The following is a 19,469-nucleotide window of genomic DNA, read 5'->3' as shown; positions in this document are numbered from 1 at the left end:
GACAATCTATATAACATACAGGGCAAAATAACACCAATACTTTCAGCTACTTCACTTTTATTTCTTCAAAGAACATTGAGGTCCAACCATCCACTGGTAAGACAAGTTTCATACTGTCAAAAAAGTTTTTTAAAAAATCCAACTCTAATTTAAAAAGAGCAGAATAAAAATGGCTTTTATAATAAAACTTTTTTAATTAAAAAAAAACTTTTTAAAAATAAAACTGGGTAGTAAGGACATTTTCCAATTCCTTATGCTTTCTATTATTGAGGTGGCAAATGTATTAAAGCATCCTTGACTCTTTGAAGACTGTTCCTCAAATCTACTTGTGATTTTAATGCTATTTTAATAAGAATATAATTCCCTACATTCCTTTTCTTTACTCTCCTTTGAAACCTTTTTTGATATAGTGAAAAATTCTGCACCTATATGAATGTCCATCTTAATGAAGTGTTATAAAATGAACATCTATGTAACCACCATCAAGGTCAGGAAATACAATCTTTTTTAAAAAAAATTTCATTTTTTAGTTGTACACAATGCCTTTATTTTATTTATTTTTACGTGGTGCTGAGGATAGAACCCAGGGCCTCACACTGCTAGGTGACTGCTGTACCACTGAGCCACAACTCCAGCCCAGGAAATACCATCTTTTGAAAGTACCCTTTCCTGTGGTCCTCACCTTACCTGCCACAATCCTAATTTTATGGAAATCCCTACTTGGCTTTTTTCTTCCCATAGTTTTTTCCACTGAGTATGATCTATAAACATAGTACAGTTTGATTTAGCCTGCCTTTAATTTTCTATAAAAATAATTAGAATATATTTTTTCTGAGTTTTAATTATTGCTCAATATTCAATTTTCAAGATACCTCCATGTTGTTACACATTTCAATCTTCGTTCTTCGTTGCTGTATTTCATTCCTTTTCACTATTACATTGTATGCCTGTGTATGGAATATGACAATTCAATGAACCATTCTGTTATTAATGAATGCTTCAATTTTCTTCAGTTTGGATGCATATCCTAAGACACACTTCTTCAGACTAAATGCCTGAAAGTGAAATTGCTGGATCCTAAAGTATACATATCCCAGTTAAGGCCAAACTATTTTCCAAAGCGGTTGTGCCAGTTCATATTTCCCCCAGCAATAAATGGGGGTTCTGTGTCTTATGCCGTCCTTAATTAACACCTGGCACTCAAACTTTTTAACTTATGTCTGTCTGGTGAGTTCTGTCTCCGGTATAATTTTAAATTTGCCTCTTCAGATTATTAATGAATTAAGCACCCTTTCCAATAAACAGCAGGTATTTATTGGTTGTCTCTTTCTCTCTTCCTCTTCCTCTTCCTCTTCTTCTTCTTCTTCTTCTCTTTAAATATCCATTGCAGTCACTGACTCCTTCATTAATGGGGGTCCTTTTCTTCCCGTTTGGTCGGAGTTCTTCGGGTGTCCCCACAGTTTCATTTGCAACACAGCCTCCTTTCCTTTGCCCTGCAGTATGGGAAGGTCAGGGTGGCGGGACCGCAGCTCCGCAGCCCGCAGCCCAGGTCGGGCCGTTTGCAGCCGCCCCCGCCCGGGGCAGGGCGGCAGCTGCGTTCGGGAGCGCGCGGCGCGGGCGGGCTGTGTTGGCCGCGGTCTCCAGGCAGCGCGGCGGGCGGGGGCCCGGAGCCCCGCGGGAGCCGCCGGCGGCGGCGCGGAGGATGCGGGGCGCCGAGGTCGCGGCCACCGAGGAGTGCCTGGCCGGCGACGGGCGGCTGCCTCCTGGAGCGAGGTGGGCGGCGCGCCGGGGAGGGGAGTGACAGGCTGGTGGGGGAGGGCTGCAGGAAGGCACCCGAGCGACCTGGGTGCGGGCGGGGGAACCCAGGCCGGCGCGAGGAGCATCGGGGCCTGGGGACTAGGAGCCAAAGGCCAGGGGGTCACAACACGGAGAGGCTCCCCGCAGCCTGTCCTCGGCCAGTGGAGGCCGGCCTGGGCACCTGACCTTCAAACGCCCCTGTGGCGTTTTTGGTCGTGTTCCCCAGAAACAGACACAGGGAGAAAACCCAAACTTCCCTTCTGGGCTGCTTCCAGGCCTGCCCCAGACCGGGGCAACTTTTTCTTTGTCATTCATCTGTAGAAGGAAATTAGTGTGTCCCAGAACTAGTGGACTACACCCAGGCCGTGAAGGAACCCTTGGACAGCTGGCATTTCTTAGTCCCCCTATTTCTGGTTTACTTAGAGGAATTTTGACTGGCCAGTCAGCCTCTCTTGGTCAGAAATTTTAGTGGCACAACGTTTTTCACTTCGTGGTATTAGAGAGCCACATTCAATTAAATGTCAAACGCCCACTTATTGATTTGTTCAAGTTGTGAGCTTTTCCTTTTGTATAATCCCGTGCTTTTGTAAGATCAGATGTCCAAACCACCCAGCTTTTGTTAGTTTATTACTGTTAATGACAAGAAACCCTGGCCTCTCACTTAAGAATAGAAAGAACTGAATTATTTTATGAAAGCACAATTTAAAATTGAACTATAATGATTATTTTAAGCTTTAAAATTGAACTATAATGATTATTTTAAGCTTGTTCTTTGAGGTCCCAACACTGTGATCTTAACGCCTACAATAAAAACAATGTTATAAAAACAAACTTTTAAATACATTAGTATCTGCTGGATTTGCTGCTTTTTACAAACACCCTACAAAGCAACGATCTGCTTATCATTATTAAAATAATATGGCAGAATTAACTATATATTTTTAAAGTAAGAGACTATATAGCAAACTGGTTTGTACAATTAGGCAATGATGTTAGTCTACCAACAGGGGGAACTTTGAGTTAAATAGAAAATCACTTCACGCGTATTTAAATATGAACATTATCTTTTGTCTGTTATGTTTGTTAAGACACTTTCCTCCAAGGAGTTGCTGTTCCATGGAAGCCTTAGCAACAAAGTCAACATAATAAGTAACCCTAGAATAGGAATAAGGTGGATAAGGTTATGTTATTTAATTAAAATTAGGATTTGCCAGAAGAACATAAGCAAGCCAATAAAATAAATTTTACAGTAATCTCTAGTGGTGAAGATTTTTATTATATGACTTACAGGAAAAAAATGGCATAAAGGCAGTAAGATACAAGATCAACCAAAATAGAAATGCTAGATAAAGATGAAAGGAAGCACAATCCAAAAACATCATCTCCTTTCAGTCCTATATGAACTCAAAGCACCCTTTCCATAAACCATCTCATGGGTCACATAAGAGCCCTTTGAGACAGTGAGGGTTCACTTGGAATCACACTCTAGGCAAGCTGGATGGGACTCCAACTAATTCCTAGCAGTCATTCAGTTCAGTCTCCCACCCACCCAACTGTCATCCCCAGGATAGCATCCCTTTCATATCGGTGACTTCCAGCCTCTGCTTGTTGGCTCAGTGGAAGGATCAGCAAGGTTCCCAAATATTTTGTTGAATAGTTTATTATTATTATTATTATTATTATTATTATTATTATATTGTTTAATACTGAGCTGAGTTTGATTTCCTTATAAGCGCCTAAATTATATATTTCTCTCTAGTGGCAGCCAGGATATCAAATGGTCTTTTCCAAATGATGTAGCTGGCCAAAATAGATCTAGGAACAAAACCACCTCCAACTATGGAAACCATACTTTTCTTTCTCTTTTCTGTATTTTCCGAAAGGTAGACTCTGAACCTGTTTTACTCTACCCATGAATACTGCTGAACAGGATAAGTTGTTGCCTGGGCCATTTGAAAGAAGGTACTGTCCATAATGAAATAAAGTACCATCAAGGTACCGTCCATAATTAACTATTGGCTTTCCGCTGGCTTGTCTGTAGCAAGCCCTTGGAAGCTGGAAAAGGGAATCTGCTTTTAAGCAACCATTTGATTTCCTCAGTGAAACAGCATTTGATTACTTGGGCTGTTTATGAGCTCTAAATCAGATGTTTGTGTAAGAGAGGAAACACAATTGTTTTTCCAATAGCTATTGCTACATACAAAAGCCTGCAGATAATATAACAAGGTTCTCTTACTTGTTGAAATTTTTTATAAATATTGACATTAAGGAGTTTTCAGTAGTCATAGAGTAACATAAATATAAATTTTTTAGGTAACGATTTTGCAAACCAGAAATTACCAGCCAACTGTTCCTATCAAGACTATCTCCTGTTGATTTCTGAATTTTTCAAAATGAGTAAGAGTAAACTAATTCCCAAGCTTTCCGTTCAATCTCCTGTCCATCATACCAACTTAAATGTCCAGTCCTCAAACCCACTCCGTAAGAAAGAAGACTTAAATCTGATTTCAGAAGACTCCTTGGAATCAGATTCAGAAAGCCTCACTCAAGAGTTCGAGTCCCAGTCTGAACTTGAGGACCAAATCCAGGATGTAGATGTGGAGCCTGACAGCCTAGAGGGCAGTCCTCAGAGGGAAAGCTTGAGTGAAACAGAAGAGGAAGCAAGCAGAAAAGTAGCTCAGATGGCCATCCAAGGAGACCTCCCGGTCCAGGATAATGACGTGAATAACAGGTAAGGAGTTGGCTTGTATATAGTCATAAATAATCCTGTACCAGTAAGGACAGGCTCACCTGGCACACACCTTGTAATGTATGTGAGACAGGTCTCTAAGCAGCTAAGGACAGCATGGCTCCTTGGTTTTTGTCACATTGATTTCTTTTTTAAATTAAAACAATGGGTATTTTAAAAGGGCATTTGCATTTCTTATATTCCTTATTTTTTATCCATATTCCAAGTGTCTCCATTGCTATGACCTCACCTTAGAGAAATCCTGATATTAAAAAAAGTATGTATGTGAAGTCTAATGGTCTTAATTTGGTCTAAGTGTGCTGTTTAGTGTCACATTTGAAGTAAGCTTACTTAATTTCTACAACCCACTTGTTCTCATCTGTTAATTGATCTAGACTGCTTGTCTCACAGGATTGCTATGAATGTCAATAAAATACAAATAATTGGTGGTAGAATCCTATCTGGCCCCTTTTTTCATAGCTAATAGAGGCTGATCTCCTGGGGTCTGAATGATCACATACAGATTTCATCTAATAATCATCACTTATGGGATTTAACTATATGCTATGAGCTACTAAAAAAACGTAAGGGAATAAAAATAATCCATTTTAATGAAGCTGTAAATTACATGATTACAGCTTCATTACAGAAGAAGTTATTAAGAAGGGAGTTTTACCCATTTGATTCAAATGTATGATATGTCAAGATCATTGTATTGTCATGTGCAACTAATAAAAAAAATGAAAAAAAAAGGAGTTTTAGTGTGGTGGACAAGTTCATAGAATATAAAGCAGACCACTTAGGTTCAAATACTGGTTCTGCCACTTACTAGCTATACAGTGTTGGTCAAGTCCATTTAATGCTTTTGTGTCTCAGTTTCCTCATCAGTAAAAAGGGCATAATAACAATAGTTGCAGAGTTATGAAGCTAAAATAATATATGCAAAGTGTTTAGAACAGTGACTAGCTCTTGTAAATCATATTACATTGATTTTTTAAAAAATTTTTTAGTTGTCAATGGACCTTTATTTTAAATATGTGGTGCTGAGAATTGAACCCAGTGCCTCACACATGCTAGGCAAGCACTCTACCACTGAGCCACAACTCCTGGCCTATATTGATTTTGTTTTTAAATGAGGTGTCAAATATGTTAAGTAAAGTTGATTAAAAGGCCTAGAACTTGGGCATCATTTTGAAATCAAGATTTGGATAGAAGGTCACAATTAGAATGACATGTTTGTGGCACATTAGGGAGTCTATGGGGGTTACATCTAATTTGCATGGGAAAATTGTTTGAGTAGGAATCTGAAAATAGGGGCTTTTAAAAGCACCTCTAACTGCAAGACAAATTTACAGGTCATTGAGTGTAACTCCTCCACACCAGAGAACTCAAAGGATTTGTCCTAGGGATACAGTCATGGTAAGGACTCCAGTGGGAGCCAAAATTGGATCCCAGTCCTAAGTCATTTTCTTCCTTTTTTACTTCCCCTCCTCTTCCTTTTACTGGGGATATCAAGTTAAATGAATCTCATATGCATCTTAGGGGATCTCCAGATACACAGTAAGGGAAAAATGATGCCACAGAGGTGTTCCAGGATGATTTTGGTGAGACAGAATGCTTGATTGGGACTGGATTGGGTCAGCCAGGAGAAAAGAGGACAGGTTCTTAGGGAGGGCAGTGAGATGAAGCAGTGGTCAAGGCAGTTATTCTACATGCTGCTGCATTTTAAATTAAAGAATAAAGACTCAATGGGCAGAGAGACTATCAGAGGGTAATGAGACTGTCACAATAATGATGCCACCTTTTGAAGGCCCATCTGTAGTTTCACTCAGCTCTTCACTGTGACCTTGCAGGGAAGGTGCTGAGAGCGTCATTTTCCAGAGAGGAAAAGTGAGGCCAACGGAGATGAAATAGCTGGTCTAAGGGCATAGTGCTCTAATGGAGGACTTGTTTTGTTACTAATATCAATTTTTGTAATTATGAGAAACTTCTAGCCTACAGAAAAGTACAGGGGAAAAGATGACATAACCCTGATTGCCATATTTGTTTAAATTCTTCAAGCCATAAAACATTACAGATAGAGTTTCCTTTACCCCTTCTCAAATACATTCCCCTATCTTCCTCCTCAGAGATAACCCAACATGCATTTATGTGGGTTTGCACTGTTCTTTCAATCTTCTATTCATTTCTTTCATAGACAATCTATAATCAGTAGATATATTTGTATTGTATTGTATTTTTCTCCCTGTTTGTTCAGTCAGCATCATTGTCTTAACAGTTTATCATTATCTTTTTCAGCTGAGGACTGTGGTCATTCATTTTGAAACTTCTGAATAAGTTTTGCTGTGTGAACATACAACTGACCCTTACCCATTGAAGAGAATTTAGGTTGTTTTCATTTTTCTTATTTAACATAATATTCTGTACACATCCTTGTGTCTCTTTGGGTAGATGTGCAAGAATTTCCTCACAGTATCTGCAAGTCTTCAGTCCTCACGGTTACCTAGTCTTTCTAACTTTTGCCACTCTGACAGGTTATAAAATTCTTTTTATAGATTTCAGCTACTTTTCCTGATGACTTGTCAGCATGTTTTTATCCAAAAGAGATCAATTCAGACACTCTTTGGCATCGGTTTATTTCATTCCACTAAATGTTATAAGTATTGAGTATTTTCCTACATTTGTAGATGTGATTTATGTTTTTCTTTTTTTTTTTTTTTTTTTTTTTTTTAATTTTTTTTTAATATTTATTTATTAGTTCTCGGCAGACACAACATCTTTGTTTTGCATGTGGTGCTGAGGATCGAACCCCGGGCCGCACGCATGCCAGGCAATCGCGCTACCGCTTGAGCCACATCTCCAGCCCGTGATTTATGTTTTTCATGCTACTCTGTATTTCAGTATCTAGAGGTGCCATGGTATAATTATCTGATCACACATGGGACATGGGATGTTCTCAGGTTTTGTTTTGTTTTGTTTGTACCAGGGATTGAACTCAGGGGCGCCAACCACTGAGCCACATCCCCAACCCTATTTTATATTTTATTTAGAGACAGGGTCTCATTGAGGTGCTAAGCGCTTTGCCATTGCTGAGGCTGGCTCTCAAGTATCTCAGTCTCCCAAGCCGCTGGGATTACAGGTGTGTGCCACCGTGCCCAGCTCAGGGTTTTGGTTTTTTTTTTTTTTTAAACAATATTTTAATTGAAAGGTATATGAAATAATTGATAGAGCTTGGTACAGCTTAGATATGGATATTAGGAACAAGAGAAGTCAAAGAGTAAATTTAATAACAATAGCTGGCATTTCAGAATGCTAAACATAAGCCCATCACTGTGCAAAACTCTTTACATGTATTACCTCATTTAAATCCTATGGCAGCCCTGATAGGTAGACACTGTAATGATCACACCTTGAGGTTGTAAATGAGTGTCAAGAAGTTATATTATACCCATTCATGTATTTAGTGAGCGCTGGAGCAGAAAGCTCAGGCATTCTCACTTGGTCCTAAGCCATGTTTTTATCATGGCTCTAAACTAAGACATTCAGAGTCTCTTAGATAGTAAATGGTATAGTTTTATTTACAGAAATGAGGGCATCAGAAAGGAAAAATCTTTTGCCTTGTACAAAGTGTCCTTGTCTGTACTTTTAAGATAAAAAACAAACAAACAAACAAAAAGGCAAGAATCCATTAAGTGACCTTCTTCTCTCCCAATTTTTCAGTTTTTCCTCCTTTTTTCTGATGCTGAGGGACCTGACTTTAACCCTGTTTTCTTTTTTTTTTTAACCAAAAGGCAATTTAAAAACTATTTAATATATTTTAAGTAATAAAGAATAATGCTTACAAAAAAATCAAAATTATGGTTAGATTTTTAGTATTTTGATTCAGAGTTCCTTAAATAAAATGCTGTCTTGCTCAGATTGACTTGCCTTGGAAATGGTGAGTGATAGACTATAACCTTGGGGCATAATTAGAAATGGGTTATAACTCTGTAATTGTCAGAACATAGTTCATTCATTGAACATATGAGGACCAGTTTCACAATGTAAAGGAAAACAGACCTGAGGCAGTTGAGTAAATAATACTTCAAAAATGTTACTCAGGGACAGTTTAGTTATTGATTCCTCTCTCTGCCTCACATTAGTCTTAGAAATCTTTCCTAAATGTATTTTTGCTCATATTTGAGTTCAGAACATACACAATTTGAAATTCAAATAGAGTTCATTTCTATAAGGTAGGTGGCATTCTGGGAATTGTAGTTCAAAAAATTAGTCAAAGCCTTGCCTTAAACCAAAGCAAATCTCTTTTTTCTTCTTGCTTTTATAATGAATAATTTTAAAAGCTGCCTGGCAAATCACTTAGCCCTACCCTTGTGTTTTGATGTTACTAGAATCTTCTCAAAGCAATTACTCTCTTGTATCTCACCAATGTCAAGCATAGTTCAGTGTATATGGATTAGAGAAAACCTTTTACTTAATAGAAATTGGAGCAATATTGACTGTAGTGAATGAATCAAAAGTGGAGAGAGGATCTTCATGTGACAGTCCTTAAACCCCACTCCAAAACAAGCCTTATGACACTCAGCACTCATGAAGAAAGAGATCAGTGTAATGCCTAGAGCATTAGAAATAACCTCTTAAGTCAGGGAGCTTTCTGAAGTCTTATATTTTAAAAAAAATCAGAAAACAGCAAGTACCCAGTATATGTATAAAATAAAGTCTTGCTTACAGTAATACTTATATAATTACTACTATTTATGGAACTATTTAATTTGTATATACTATCTCATTATCTTTTAAAGATCCCCTTAGATAGGCTTTATTTATTTATTCATTTATTTGGTGCTGGGGATTGAACCCAGGGCCTTGTCATGTAAGGTGCATACTCTACCACTGAGCAACGCCCCTAGCCCGTAAGCATTATCTTTCTCGTTTTGCAGATAAGGCTCTAAGAGTTTTTTGTAGGTGTATATAGTTGCTAAGTGGCATAACTAGACATTGAATTAAACTCTCCCCTAACTCCAAAGCCTAAGCCTTTAATTATGAATATCTGACTAGATGATAATGGATTGAGCTGATGAAGGATTCTGCCTTAATATCTAGCAAAAATTAAAGAGAGAACAATTCCAGTACAGACTGAGGCCAGACTAAATATGCATGTAAATTATAAATGTTAGTAAAGTAATAAAAGTTTTTAAAGGATACTGTGCCCTCAGAATAAATAAACATTAATTGTATTTTACCTTGGGCATTGTGTTGCAGTAGCCTTATACTTCTTCATCTCCTCTGGGAAACAGACTGCTTCTATTTGTTGAGCTCTACAGATGTTTTCCTCTCTCATCACCTGGGAACCACAGCATCCACAAAGGGCTGTATCCTGTCTAATAAACTACTTGTGTTAGAAATTAACAGGAGGCAAATAGGCACAATGAAGAATTACTAGTTAAATTGAATATTCCGAATTGTCTGCAAGTTAACTTGCGGTCTGCATCTTCATTGTGTTGTGGTATATAATTTTTCCTCTCCATTGTTTTAATATGTGATGTTTCTGGCTAATAATGTGAGACTCATGAGAAGTACTAAGTGATGAGTTCTGCAGCCTGAAGACCAAAACAGATACTGGTGGATAAAGGAAGACCTGGTGAAAACCAAAACAGGATTCTCATTTTGTCCCAGATTTCTCAAGCTGTTGTGTAGAACTCTTTGGAAATATTTAAGCTGAGGCTGGAATACTGTCTATTACAGTTGTTATAGATGTTTTGCAATGATTGGGAGTGTAAAGCAGACATTTAAGGCTGGTTCTAATATTCTAGGACTGTGGAGAACATTCCAGAAGCCTCCAGGACTCACTTTCATTCCTGTTGATACCTAGCAACATCCATCATGTTGATTTCTATTGTCTTTAATTTGGTAGATTTTCAACTTAAGGCATTGGTTGGCCAACCTCCTTCAATACATTACACTGCATACCAGTATAATGTTCCAGGGGTTTCCACATGGTATTTGGGGAATAGCTACTAGCATTTTAGTTTTTATTTCAGATGACATGGAAATAGATTTATCAGAGAAGTGAGGTTTTGTCATAGGTATTAGTTATTTCTATTTTAGTTTTATTCATTTACTCACAAACCATGCTTTAGTTAAGCCCTGATGTGCTTCTCAGAGCAGGCACCGTGCCACCGTGACAGCTGAGCAGTCACAGAAGGAAGTAAAGTGTGTGCGTGGGCATGAATCGTGTCTATTAAAGGCAGAGTCCCCGCCAGAAATGCTAAAGCCATGGTGACTCCTGGGGTTTGTTGCCCTCAGAGACAGCCATGAGTTTCTTTCTTGTTTATTTCAAAACTAGAATGCATTGTCGTGTTAAAATAAGCAAATAGGTCGAAACCTCACAACATGCATTTAAATTTATGTTACCTACAATCCTGCGAGTCTATTGAGAGATTAAAAGAGATTGTAACCAGGTTACTAAAGGGATAGTTTAATTTATGACCTTTTCCATCTACATTACTTTTCCCTCCCTGATAAGTTTCCAAATATAGAAAAGTTTGCTTAGTATATTTTAATGTATGTAATTTGATTAGTGTGGATATCTATGGAACTTCGACTAATATATTTTACTGTATGGAATGTAAACTAATTTTTTTCCCCAGTATTTATAACATCATAGAGTTTTTTTCATGACAGGCCCAATCCAACTAATAAAAGGGTGGATTCTTAGAGCATATAGGGCCCATAAAGGTCATCCTGTTCCCTGTTGTACAAAGGAGAAACCTGAGACCTAGAGGGGTGAGGAGATGCCCTCAAGTTTCACATTGCTGGTCACTGGCAAAGCAGCACAAGAACTCAGGTCCATTGCTTTTCCCATGATATCACAGCAAAATTCCAGTGCTCTCAGTCTGACATTTAAAATATAAGAAACTCTATCTAAAGGACATATAAGCACCTAGAAATTTTGTAAATCTAGGTCTCTACCCTCTTAGCCATTGCTTTGGAGAATGAAAGGAACACCGGAGCCTCCATGGAAAATGTCTGCCACTAGCATTGTGGACTCACTGACTGAGAGGAATTGTGTCTCTAAATACTGTGTCATACAGCATTTCCCTTGTGAAGATGCAGCCTTGGCTTCACATAACTTAATAGAAAGAGGCACTAGAATTTTACATTGCTATTACTAAAATGTCCTCTTTAGATCATTTATTTTTTTAATTCATAGATTGTCCTTGAATAAAAATTGGTACTAATAAGAACTTGGGGATAAATATTTGGTTGATTTTTAGCCACAAATCTTTTGTTGAAGAAAAAGGGGGACTTTGGTTGGAATTACAAATTATATAATTACTGTAAACAGAATTCACTAACAATTTAGCCCCTTCACTTTAGTGTGTTTCTGTAGACAGTCTTTGGTCTTTATTTCATAAAACCATCTTTTTTTTTTTAAGTCAAAAAGTGCCTTCATTGAATGAAATTTTTTAGATTGCAAATAACCTCCACAAAACATTTCAGTATATTTGTAGAACCATTTTATTTCCTGCTTTGATGTAGCTCAGTAGTAGAGAATTTAGCTGGCCTACTCATACTCATGGCCCTCGGGTTGATCCCCAGCACCATAAAAAGGAAAAAAAAAAAAAAAAACTTACAGACTTGCAAAAGTGAATTTTTAATCTTTTGGATTTATTTCATTCTATTTACTTCAAAGCCATTGATGAGAAGATTAAGATGAGCATAGAATTCGGAAATCCTTGGAAACAATTGTTATTTTTATAGTTCCTTAAAGAAGCATTAAAAACTTTACACTTAAACAAAAATTGAATTTACTGCTCATATGCATAAAAGATTTAATGGCATATAAATTGGGAATAATTGTTCTGTTTAAAAGGATTAAATTAAAACTAAATCAATAATAACATGTGCAGTTTCAATTTAACTGCCTACTTAAAATAAAGTGGCAAATAAATAACAGCTAAATGATTAATAGCAATGCTTTTATTCACCTCCTCAACAGGCAAAATGGCCAGTTATTGAATATTTTATTGTGAGTGCAAAGGATGTTAATTGTACTAGAAACATGCTCTAATTTTAGTAATTTTTTGATTGAATACAAAACTGAATATGAAGCTCTTCATTAAATGGAGTCTTGATTTTATTTTGTTTGAAGTTATCGCAGTGAGTACTCAAATATGGTCCATTAAAGCCAGCAAATATCCTGGCGCATACATGTGAGCCCGCCCCCGCCCCCTTCTCTGCATCCATTTCTAACCAGGCCTCTGAAGAGGAGACCCGGCATCTGTTGTCTGAGCCATAACAAAAGAGTTGTGTACTCATTGTCTGTGTAACCTTTCTACCAAATGAGGAGGAAAGGGGTGCATGTTTTGTGCGTGGATGATTACTGATGAAAGGGTACTTCACACTCATTTTGTCCCAGTGTGTTGACCTGGACCACAAAACACAATGGGACTGCTCAGCACACAAGCTCAGTACAATGGGGTTCTTTAGTATCATGTTCTGTTTCAACCATTACATTTGTTTCTGTGAAGCATTACAGCTTTCTGTGCTCATAATTTTGTAAAACATTACCTCCTGTTGTTTCAACATATGTTTTCCATCTAGAAAGGGAGAAGGAGAGGTTTAAGATAGTCATTGCAGGTGTAAACAATGTGGCTAAAGCTTTCATATAAGCCACATGTTCCGATGCTATCCTTGCTTGTACATGTTTTTAGGGTTTCTCTTCAAAAACACTTGTTCAAAAACATGTTTCTCAATCAGGTTTGTTTCTGTATTTTCCAGGTTCCACTTAAAACATTAGTCTTCTATAGCATGTGATATTGCTTTTGTAGCCTCTTGAGAAAGGAAATCTATTGAGATTAGAGACTACAACTTTCGTGGAAATTCTAAAATAATTTAATTCTCCCAGTTTCATCTTCTTCATCACCTTTCAGCAGCTGTCAAAATGTTTTGTCTCATGGAAACACTGACATTTCTCAATCCCATGTCCTAAGTTATGATTCATACATTCTCCATAATGCCTAAGTCACAACTAAAAATTGGATTTTTAAAGATGGGTGTTAATTCTTTCAGGCTACTAGAGTAACACTTATAGCATCACAAGATAGCTTTGTTCCCTGGAAATACCTGAAGCCTTGGGGAGAGAAGGATCCCTGGAGATCCATCAGCAGGAAGCACAGTACACAACAACAAAGCCATGCTATGGTGTCTGAATGTCACGCATCAAGCAGAGACCAGTAACAGCTCACTGACAGGTGCTTTCATAGCTAGCCCTTACTGACTGTGACTCAGTGCAAACACAAAAGTTAATTAAATAACTTTCCCATGTTCACATAGCAACTGGTGACACCAGGAATTCAGTGTAGGCAGCTGATTCTAGGACGCTTGTCCTTTGACACTCTGCTGAACCATTTCTCAGAACCACAGTATTCCATGTCATCATTCATAGAAACAAAGCACCATGATCATTGCATGTGATCGAGGAAAGTCTTTAGCCATGTCTGTAGACATGATGCCATTTTTTGCTGATACTGGTAAAATATGATGACTAGTCTCAGTATATTAATTTTGGTGTAACTGCAGATGAGAAAATCAGAAATCCATTTCCTTCAACTGTTGAAAGTTACTGTTAGTCAGCTTTCTATCACTGTGACAAAATACCTGACATAAACAACTTATAAGAAGGAAAGATTTATTGTGATTCATACTTTTAGAGGCTTCAGTTCAGTCATTTGGCCCTGTTGCTTTGGCTCTGTGGAGGGACAGTGCCTCATGGCAGGAGCACGCAGTGGAGGATCGCTGTTCATATCATGTCAGCCAGGAAGCAGAGAGAGAGAGGAAGGAGCAGGGTCCTAATATCCCCTTCTAGAGCACACACCCAGTGACCTAACTTCCTTCCTCTAGGCCACATCTCTTAGAGGTTCTACCACCTTCCAATAATGTCACAGGCTGGCAACAAGCCTTTACCCTATGGGCCTTTGAGAGACACTTTAAATTCACACTATGGCAATTACTTATTGAAAAAATAGGTGGACATTACTCAGTTATTGATTATCTTGTCAGTCTATCATAGAATTATAGAACAATGGATTTGGAATAGACTTGAGATATCATCTAGCAATTGAATCTGGAAATAAGAGGTTAACATTTTCAGTGATAAACAAGGTTATTTCCTCCTATTTTATTTTTATTTATTATTATTGTTTTTGTTGTTATAGTGCTGCAGATGGAACCCAAGCCCTCATGCATACTAAGCAAATGTTCTACCAGTGAGCTCTGTATCCAGCCCTGTCTTCCTGTTGGAAATACTTACAGCATCCTGTTTAAATCTTTCCTCATTCATTACAGTTGGTACATAAAGCCTGTCCTCCTCACTGAAGGAGAGGATCCACCAGCCTGCTTCTCTTTTATGTACTGCTTTATCTTTTGTGCCTAACATTCTGCCTATACACAGGGAGGTTCTCCACAGATATCTATTGCTGGCCTACTGAGCAATTCTCTGACTCACCCAAGGCAGACACTGCACCAAGTTTGCTTCACGCCCACCTATGGGAAATGCTGTGGCATCTATTGCTACTTAATGGACAAGATCCAGGAACCAGAGCAGACTGCCAGGGTCTGTATCCTGGCTCTACCACTCCTTTGCTCTGTGGCCTTGGGAGACTTAGAAAAGCTCTATCAGCCTTAGTTTCTTCATCAGTTAAATGAGGATAATAATAATAGTACTATACTTCCCTCAAGTTGTTCTAAGGCAAAAATTAGGGATTCACTGCAAGCATTCCTTGAGATCAACATACAATGTAATGTGCTGTCTTTCTACATCCCTCTCCCTACTGAGTGGCAGAACAGTGATGCCCAGGGTTGTCACCTTGAGAGGTGGCCATCCTTGTTCTAAGCAGTGAAAACTAGAGGACTAGTGTATACCAGAAACTCAATGCTTTGGTTGTCCAGAAATGTTTTCTAAAATCTCTTCTCTCCAACTAAACTTACAAATCAATTTATGGAGCCCAGATGCTTTCATAGAGTTTGCAAAGTCATTCAAGATCCGACCTCTGCTTGACCTTGAGCTCTGTTCTTCAGCCTTCCTTCCCAACACCCTCCACTTTATTCATTCAGAAGTTGTTCCTGGAAAACACCACATTCTCTCTCCCCTCCATTCCTTTTTACATGTTGTTCCCTCAGCTTAGCACATGCTTCTTCAGCCTTAGGTCTCAGCAGTGCCATCGCTTCCTCCTGAAAGTTCTTCCCAATTTCCTGAGACAGGAGTGGATGTTCCCACTGAGACCTGATGGCCCCATGCCTCTCATCAGAGCAGACATCCCTCCACATTGTAAGCTGCTTGTTAGCTTGTCTCTACCCACTCCGGTCTGTGAGTCCAGCACTGTGTCATTTACCTCCATATCCCCCTGGCTTAGCAAGTGCTTAATAAGTAAGTATTTACTGAATTCATGAGTTTCCTAATGAATAAAGAGTAGAGTCAAATTCAGTTTTTCCTTTCATTATAGTATGGACATGGGCAAACAGCACATTTCTTTATTAAAATTTTTTTATTTACCTGAAGATAATAGTTGAGCTTTCTTCTATACCTAAAAGACCACAGTTGAGAGCCTATTTGGAGGTTCTAGCAGGGTTCATATACCCTTGACAAAAGAACTGGCCTCCTCTAGTGGGAAGGTCATCCTCTTAAGTGGAGCACATGCATTGGAAGGGCTATACCTGGAGTGGTGAGAAAGGAAGGGGACACCTACTTGGCCAGCCAGTTTGGCCAAATCAACCTTGCCAGTCAGTGGAGTGTCAGGTGTTAAAGCCAGATCACCCTCACATCTGCTAAACAGCCACAGATGAACTTTGTGTTTTGCTCAGTGCAAGATAAGTTCTAAAGTCATTCACTAATTTGGCCCAATGCAAGAAGCTCCTGCATGTTTAGATTCTAATTTATTACTATTGGTTTTAAAAAACAAATATGTAATGCTTATTTGTGCTGACTAGAGTATTTTTGGAGATGCAATTATTTATTCTAGAATTCTTATGTCCGTGGCATGGTGCGGCATACTGGGGCAGAGACAAGAAAAGGAAGATAACCAATAGGCCCTGTTGCCCTGATCTTCCCCTAGGTGAGGAGACAAATTTACCAGAAATAAGAACCAACACAGAGCCCTGTAAGAGACACTGTTGATCCTTATGCATTCTTAAGAAATAAACAAAACAAAATGAATATAACTTCTCAGAGATGAAAGAAACTGGCTCCAAGATGACATGAATTGGCAACTGACACATAAGAGGTAGGGGCACATCCAGAACTTGAGCCACCAGTGTCTGGTCCAAGTCCAGTTTGGGCTCTGCTGACCATGCCATTGTCCATGTGCCTGTGCCAACTCTTAAATATCCAGGTGACAGGCCAGGCCAGGCCAAGAAACACTGCGAGTTCATAGGGATGGCACCCAGGAGAAACCACCCCATCAAAGCCTGGGGGCAGGTCATCCTGTAATGCTCAGGACATAGTGGGACACAGTTTGACATCCCATTTCCTGATAAATGGATCATTCCCTCTCAAACATTTTGCTAGAGGACTATTTAAAAAAGTTTTCCATCCTAATATGCAAACCAAAAAATTCAAAGTGACAATTTAGCAAGACATGGGAATTTTGGCTTTTCCTTCAGTTTTTGCTTTCCACCAAATCAAAGTTCACATTAAGAAGAGTAAATTAGTATTAGGGGGACCATTAGTTTGTTTACCCAGCATAAAATTACATCTTCTGTAAACGGGAATATCAAATAGCATAAAAAGCTGGAGTGATTTACATTTTCTTTTTGATTACAGGATTGCATCCACTGTACTCAAGGAAGGAAAATCTCTCCCATTTAGCTTTTGAAGATCAAAGAGGCCATTAAATATGCCATATTACCAGCATATTTTTTTTTCTTTTTTGGTTAAGACTAGAGGATACTTTACAAATTGAGATTGTCATGGAGAAAAGGGAGGACTTTATTTGGGGTCATCTGCACGCATTAAGAACGAGTTCTTCCCACTGGCAGGACCTTCTGCTTAACCTTTCATTCAGATAGGGCCATCCTATAGTATCAAGTACACACTGACATGTCTACTGAGTTTTGTGGGCACAGACCTGACAAGCAAGAGACTGAACCTTTCAGTGAGTCGCATTCTGATTCTAAGCTATGGGGATCTTTCTATAATACATTTGATAAAATCCACAATATGATATGGAAAGCAAAATTACTGAGAAGAAGGATAAACCTCCATAGATATTAAATTGAGATAAATTCTGGCTTTCCTCCCAAAGGGAGGAGGCTAAGACAAATGATGTCTAGGCAACAATCCATATTTCCCTTCCTAGATGAATAGCCAAATGTGTGCATTACCAGCTAAATTATGATTATGATTTTATCTTCACTAGCTGAAATACTGGATCATTTTTGTGTATATTTTTTTGTGTATATTTCTCTGAACAATAGGGATTCATTGCTTAATGTGGAAGACATTTTGTTTTCAGGCATTTAGAATTGTCTTCCATTTTTATTCCATATTTCAATAAAATTGAGTAATTAAGACCTTTTTGTGCTTATGTGTAGTGCATGGTTCTAATCTGAGCCTGAGCTACATCTTTAACATATACACAGTAAGAAGGAAATTAGAGGAGAAAGATTGAGATTAATTTCAAATGAAATGATCAACTGAATACAGTGAGTGAATTATCTGGACTAAGGACTTGCCATTTCTTTTCTGCTTTGGACAGCCAACAACCTATAGAAGACAAATACTCAGACCTCCGCTATGACCCAAATTGGAAGAATAAGAAGGAAGAAGGGCAGTTGTTGAGGGGGGAAGCATTGCCAGAGTCTGCAGCCAGTTATTCAGAAAATCTGCCCTTGGATCCACTCTACCCTTCCAAGGAGACTTCAATGGAACTCTCAGAGGGAAAAGGCAAACAGAGAAAGAGCTCTCAGAGCGAAACTTCCTTACTTGGAAGTGAATTTTTAAGCCCAAACTATGAGAGTGGTGCCCAACACAAAGAGCCATTTTCAGAGCTGAGCAGTAGTGATATGGAGGAGAAGTCAAGCAACCTCTCTCAGTACCTGAAGAGTTCAAGTTCACATAATGAGGTGTTCCTGCCAGGATCACGTGGCCCTCGGAGAAGGAAGTCCAAGCAATATTTTGTGGAAAAAAACAAGCTGACTTTGGGATTACCCTCTCCTAAAACAGACTCGTATCTTCAACTTCACAACAGAAAAAGGGGGGAAACTCACCCAGAGCAGGTACGTAGTAGCTACTTAAGCTTCTCTTCTGGAAACACCAAACTGGAATTTGCATTTGTTTTCAGTGGCTGGCTATACCTGCTTTGGGGATGATGAGGTCATTGTACCAACTTGGGAGTTAACAAACCTTCCATACTACATTCTGTATGCTGCCCATGCTCCTAGAGTGAGGGGACTTATTCTGCAGATTCTTAAAAGCAAAACAAAGCCCTCAGTGGTTTATACACTAGGGGAGTGGTTCTCAGCCTTGGCTTCACATGGGAATCACCTTGAGTACTTTCAAAATACTGAGTCCTAGGCTAACAACTGAAATCCTAATGAAGTTCACCTGGACTGTGCTGCTCTAGCACTCCCTAGGTGATCCTAATGTTTAGCCAAGACTGAGAATCACTAGTCTACAGCAGTGGCTTCCAAATACTAACATATATCAGAGTCATCTGGGAGACTTGATAAAGCAGATTGCTGCTGTGTCACATAGGATAACCAATGTTGACAATTAAGTAAATATTTCAAAATAGATTGTAGAGAGGATTTTGAATGTTCCTGCTATAGTTTGGATCAGAAATGTCTTTCAAAGGCCCCAAATTCTTAGTCTCCAGCTTAGCTTTATTGGGAGAAAGTGGAAACTAGGCGAGGTCTAGTGGGAGGTAACCTGGTAACAAGGGGACAT

At 38.7% G+C, this 19,469-nt stretch overlaps 1 protein-coding gene across 6 annotated transcripts in view; it reads left to right on the top strand.

The window, feature by feature from the left end:
- The first annotated feature begins 1,665 nt into the window (after nt 1-1,665).
- The window catches only part of Jhy (junctional cadherin complex regulator), an 85,274-nt gene continuing 67,470 nt past the window's right edge, over nt 1,666-19,469 (top strand). For 3 of the 6 annotated variants that reach the window (XM_058577132.1, XM_058577131.1, XM_058577133.1), the window contains exons 1-3: nt 3,688-3,759; nt 4,111-4,528; nt 18,280-18,799. In XM_058577132.1, coding sequence (XP_058433115.1) covers nt 4,191-4,528; nt 18,280-18,799 — 858 coding nt within the window. In that variant the 5' untranslated portion in view covers nt 3,688-3,759; nt 4,111-4,190. Of the gene's footprint in view, nt 1,774-3,685; nt 3,760-4,110; nt 4,529-18,279; nt 18,800-19,469 lie in introns of those variants that run through there. The other 3 variants (XM_058577130.1, XM_046438774.2, XM_046438773.1) reach the window with 2 other exon arrangements.

Source organism: Marmota monax, unplaced genomic scaffold (assembly GCF_021218885.2).
Source record: "Marmota monax isolate L192 unplaced genomic scaffold, Marmota_monax_Labrador192_F-V1.1 WCK01_AAM20220418_F8-fsc00081, whole genome shotgun sequence".
Lineage (NCBI taxonomy): Eukaryota > Metazoa > Chordata > Mammalia > Rodentia > Sciuridae > Marmota > Marmota monax.
Note: the sequence above shows the minus strand (reverse complement) of the source record. Positions and strands in the feature narration are given on the sequence as shown.